This window comes from Arachis duranensis, chromosome 6 (assembly GCF_000817695.3).
Source record: "Arachis duranensis cultivar V14167 chromosome 6, aradu.V14167.gnm2.J7QH, whole genome shotgun sequence".
NCBI classification, from domain to species: Eukaryota; Viridiplantae; Streptophyta; class Magnoliopsida; order Fabales; family Fabaceae; genus Arachis; species Arachis duranensis.
The window spans coordinates 452,397-457,763 of record NC_029777.3 but is presented as its reverse complement, the minus strand read 5'-3'; the positions used below and the strand labels follow the sequence as shown (position 1 = coordinate 457,763).

Here is a 5,367-nt window from a genome sequence, read left to right as displayed (position 1 = left end):
TCTCTCGTGAGTAAATGTAACAACTGAGGTTCCACATTGGAATTTCATTCTCAAACGTTTGTTTTCAGCTGCCTTTTCTGAGTATAACTTAAACCTTGATTTCTTCCATGTGTTAATTGCAATTGTGTTTTGTTTACTTTCTTAGATCTTGCCTTTTTTTATTTTAATTTTTTTAATGTGCATTTTTGTTACAGATCCTCCCAAAAAATCAACTCAGATGTTCATGTAATTGCGTTTGTGCAGCTGTTGAAATGAATGGGGTTCAGAACAGAAGAGTTCACAATGTTGAGAAACCTTTCCCTGGCTGCCTGGGAAGAATGGTCAACCTCTTTGATTTGACTGCTGGGGTTTCTGGAAATAGGTTACTCACTGATAAGCCACATCATGATGGTGATTTCCTTGACCCTCTTTGTTTTACCCCTTTAAATCTTCATATTACCCCCTTTTTTTAACAGCCCAAAGTCAATGCTTTAATTATTGCTGATTGCTGGATTATTTGTTTATTTAGATGATCTTCTTGCCTAGACAATGATTGAAACTCTCTGATTCTAGCGGATGGTGGTTATTTTAAACTTAGTTCCTCCTCTTGTTGATCTTAGTTTTGGCGTTTGGTGGATTGGTTAGTTTAAGTTGATGATTTATAATTTGTCGTTTGATCCCTGTTTTCCCACTTAATTTCTATTTGGAGCTAATTTATTTTGGGTTTTTTGTTGACTTTGTCTCGACGAACACCTCTCTCTTGGTGATTTGTCTGTTTCTACATGTAATTAGTTTGAATTGTCAACTGTTTATTATCTATCTTGAAGCTAGCTAAGAATAAATAAGTCATTGTACTTATACATTGTGCTCTCGAAATGTTGCTGAGTTGGTATTTTATCCCTTCTCACTAAATTATACCTGACTTGCAGCTTCTTCACTTTTGAGAAGTCAATCAGATGTGGCAAGGATCACCAATCCTTCTTTTGGTGATCAATTAGAGGATAAGCTGGTAATTTTGAGACTCTAGTCCTTCATTATCATTCAATGTTATTTGGGTAAAGGAAAGATTAACAAGATGATTATGTCAAGAATTTTTGTTTGTTCTATTGGTTCACTAGACACTTTGTTTTTAATCATTTTATTGTTTTTTAAGTCTTATCATGAACTTTACAGATGGTTTCAGACTCAATGAGAGGATCTTCACAGAAGAGAATCAATGGAACACCCATCAAGATGCTCATAGACCAAGAGATGTCCAAAGAAATTGTTTCCAAGCATAATCCACCTAATGTAGTTGCCAAATTAATGGGGCTTGAAGCCCTCCCACGGGGAGAGCCTAATTTGGCCATGGAGAGAAGCTACAGAGGAGATTATTCTCAACATATGCATGGTCATTCAGGAACACCATTCAGACACTGGCAGCTGGAAGATAGATTTATGGACAAGGAAATGCTTCATGAAGGTCATCCGAGCACAGAACAGATTGCTTACAGAGATATTTATGAAATATGGCTTCAATCACAGAGAATGAACAATGTAAGAGACACGATGCCAAATGGAGAAAAGTGGACTGAAGATGTTAGTGCAAAAAAAATGGCGTTCATACGTCAGAAATTTATAGAAGCAAAACGTCTCTCTACAGATGAGAGACTGCGCCAGTCCAAGGAGTTTGATGAAGCCTTGGAAGTTTTAAGCTCCAATAATGACCTACTAATCCGGTTATTGGATTCTCAAAATCTTTATGAGCTTCAGTCTACTCCGATTGCTGAGACTAAGCGTATTACTGTTCTTAAACCGTCGAAGATGGTTGACCGTGAAAAACCCTGTGCCAAGGGCAAGAATGATAAATATGTTAAGAAACCAACAAATATTGGCCAAGCAGCTGCTTGGGAGAAAACTAGTCCTGTGTATTCTCCAGCCAGCCAGAAAGTTGATGATTTCCCGGTTCAACCTACTCGAATAGTGGTATTGAAACCTAGCTCTGGGAAGACTCATGAGATTAAGGCTGTGCTTTCTCCGACAACTTCATCTCCTCGGAATCTGCACACTGGAAGTTTATATCACGGTCTTGAAGATTGTGATGCACTAGAGCAAACAACAAATGCAAGCGAAATCGCACAGCAAATACCTGAAAGCCTGAGGAGCCATCAAAGAGATGAAACATTGCATTCTTCAGTATTTTCCAATGGATATATCGGAGATGAAAGTTCATTTTACAAATCAGATAATGAGTATGCTGCAGGAAATTTGAGTGATTTGGAACTTATGTCACCATCTCCAAGGCATTCTTGGGATTACATCAATCGCTGTGGCAGCCCTTTTTCTTCATCATCCTTCAGTCGTGCTTCCTGTTCTCCTGAGTCATCTGTTTGCCGAGAGGCCAAGAAACGACTTTCTGAAAGATGGGCCATGATGGCATCAACTAAAGGTACACAAGAGCAGAGACATCTTCGGAGAAGCTCTACATTAGGTGAGATGCTCGCTCTTTCAGATATGAAGAAAGTTATAATATCTGAGGTTGAGGATATTAACAGAGACCAAGGACCTAGCAACTCTGTTTCTTGCAGTCGTAATATTAGTGAAGAAATATGCATGGATGGATCTCCTAAGAATCTTCCTAGGTCAAAATCTGTCCCTGTATCTTCCACTGTCTATGAAACTGGGCCCAGCACTGAAGTTTGTGATCATGATACTAGAAAAGCACATGTCTCCAAGGAGTTGACAAAGTCAAAGAGTATGAAATCATCATTTAAAGGGAAAGTTACAAATTTCTTTTTCTCAAGAAATAAGAGATCAACCAAGGAGAAGTCTTTTCTATCTCAATCCAAAGAGGAATCTCAGTCAACTCTAACTGATACGTCAGTATCTCCAGTAAATTCACGTGGAGTTAGAGATGGTGAGTCTCAAAGCTTCAACAGCGGTGCCTTTGCCGAGTGTTCTCTTCCAGCTGTATATGAATCATCTGGAAAATCACATTCAGACTCTGATGGACAAGGCGTAATATCTCTCGAGGTAATAAATACTGTTATTCTGCATTTGAAATCTACATCTCTTGTGACACATTATGCAATTTCTGCTTAAGTTTACATATTGCTCAATCTAAACTCAAGGATGTTGGATTTTAATGCTGGATTTAAAAAAAATGTGTTTTATCTTTTTAATTATATAAAAACCAGTACGAGGTTCTTGGTTTGCAAGACCACAAAAAGTCCTTAAAGTTTGGTTTCTTATGTGTGTTCCTTAATGATTGATTTGTAATGGAAACCCTGAAAAGTTCTGCTACTGTAGATATGCTTGCATTTACAAAGTTGTAGGTTGCATGCTATACAGTTAAGAAAGTTAGATGATATGATAAGCAGCCTGGCAAGTATTAAGCCAACCCATTGTACTTGACTACAGTTTGGGATTTTCTGTAATACTTTGAATAATGAAAGAATTGAATTAGGAATTATAGTTGGTGTGAACATTATTGGATACTTGATTATATAAATGAGCCTAGAACTAGTACAGCAAAGCACAATCACTTTGGTTTTTTGATATCCAGTTTATTAAATATTAAACTGAATGCCAAATGTTTTGGGTTCATATCAGTGAAATCCCTTTTTATCTGTACTGGAAATTGGTAATGCAATATAGTGCAAGATTCTGAATACTGTTTTGTTTGTATCAAAGTCCACAGTGGCTGGAACATCAACAGAAAACCAGGATCAGCCTAGTCCAATCTCAGTTTTAGAACCTCCTTTTGAAGATGAGAATGCAGCTCATGGATCCTTAGACTGTATGAAGGGTGGTCAGCTGGGTAAGGCTTAGACCTTTCTCTGGCTGCTGCTATCTTGCTGTTTCAGGAAGTTCTTATTTGATAATCTTTGTCATCGTTATTGGTTCATTTACTGACTGTCATTTCTTGTATTACTTGTATAGGATCACGGCTGCTTATGAAGTCTAATTTAATTGATAAATCACCACCCATAGAATCAATAGCTCGGACCCTGTCATGGGATGACTCTTGTGCAGAGGTAGCAAGTCCCTATCCGTTAAAACCATCATTGGTCTCCCTAGACACCAAGGTGGAGGAACAAGATTGGTTTGTTCTCGTTGATAAACTACTATTGGCAGCTGGACTTGCCAATCAAGTGCAGTCCGACTCATTTTACCCAAGATGGCATTCCCTTGACAGTGCTTTGGATCCATCATTGAGGGATAACTACGCCAATCCGGATGACAAGGAGCCTCAGCCTCTCCCCGAAGCCCGGCGAAGGCAGAGGAGATCCAACCAGAAGCTAGTATTTGATTGTGTTAATGTAGCCCTAATGGAGATTACCGGTTATGGATCGGAGAAGTACATAAGGTTGTGGGGTGGGAATAGTCACTGCATGTTCCCATTCCTGGAGGGTGCAACACCTCCATTGGTGGACCTCATTGTGGCCCAGATGAAGGATTTAATATCTGGTGGGATGAGGTCTCTTTGGGGTGACTGTGGGGACAGTAACAGCCTGGTTGTGGAGAGTGTTGTCAGAAAAGAGGTTGTGGGGAATGAGTGGGTTGAGCTTATGGGTCTGGAGATGGATATTTTGGTTAAGGTGGTAGAGGGGAAGTTGCTGGAAGAACTTGTGGAGGATGCTGTGCTTGATTTGACAGGCAGGGCTTGAATGGCTTCTTGGTTGGCTTGTTTGACCCTACTTACCTAATCTATTAAATGCTACCTAAAATTGTTTCAATTTGTAGTTATGTTATATCAGTGACTCTAATAAATAGCTTTACCTATGCGTTTGCCAGATAGAGAATACAAGGTATAACAGTGATTAATGGTTTATAACAAACTTGTTACTTTCCAGTGTAGAGTGATTTTCTCTTTCAAGTGTTAGGTGCTTGTTTTTATGTGACTGTTGAACATTTATGTCCTCCCTCTTCTTTTTTTGGGAAAGTGAGAATAACATCTACTACATGAATTTCTAAAAGTGAGTAGCTAAAATTTCAATAGGTCAGAAGTTTGTTATTGTGATTGTGACAATGGAGAAATTCCATCAACACTTAAAGCTCCACCCAGAAAAGGAAATCCAGGTTTTGGAAATGGCAACCCTAGTAAAGAATCAAACTCGATAGAACTTCTGTAAGTATGTATTGATACAAGCTACACATACATTGCAATAAGTGTGAATTTTCTAATTAAAGCTTGTGACAGTTAAAGATGGCAACAATACATGCTTGTATTTGAGCACTCAATTCAATCATCATGAATGATCAACCTGTCACAGCAGGTCCAAATGTAGCCATAGTTGCGTAGCTTTTAGGCTGCATCAACATTACTACTCTGCATGGAAAATGGACCCCCCACCACATCCCCCAAAAGAGAATCACAGTTCAAATCCCTTTTCCTTGTTTCCTTTT

At 38.7% G+C, this 5,367-nt stretch overlaps 1 protein-coding gene across 3 annotated transcripts in view; it reads left to right on the top strand.

The window, feature by feature from the left end:
- The window catches only part of LOC107491694 (uncharacterized), a 5,465-nt gene extending 821 nt beyond the window's left edge, over positions 1-4,644 (top strand). Inside the window, exons 1-6 of one of the 3 annotated variants that reach the window (XM_016112593.3) lie at positions 8-81; positions 195-390; positions 909-988; positions 1,153-2,991; positions 3,652-3,778; positions 3,901-4,644. In XM_016112593.3, coding sequence (XP_015968079.1) covers positions 252-390; positions 909-988; positions 1,153-2,991; positions 3,652-3,778; positions 3,901-4,628 — 2,913 coding nt within the window. In that variant the 5' untranslated portion in view covers positions 8-81; positions 195-251 and the 3' untranslated portion in view covers positions 4,629-4,644. Of the gene's footprint in view, positions 1-7; positions 82-194; positions 391-908; positions 989-1,152; positions 2,992-3,651; positions 3,779-3,900 lie in introns of those variants that run through there. The other 2 variants (XM_016112595.3, XM_016112592.3) reach the window with 2 other exon arrangements.
- The last annotated feature ends 723 nt before the right edge of the window (positions 4,645-5,367 follow it).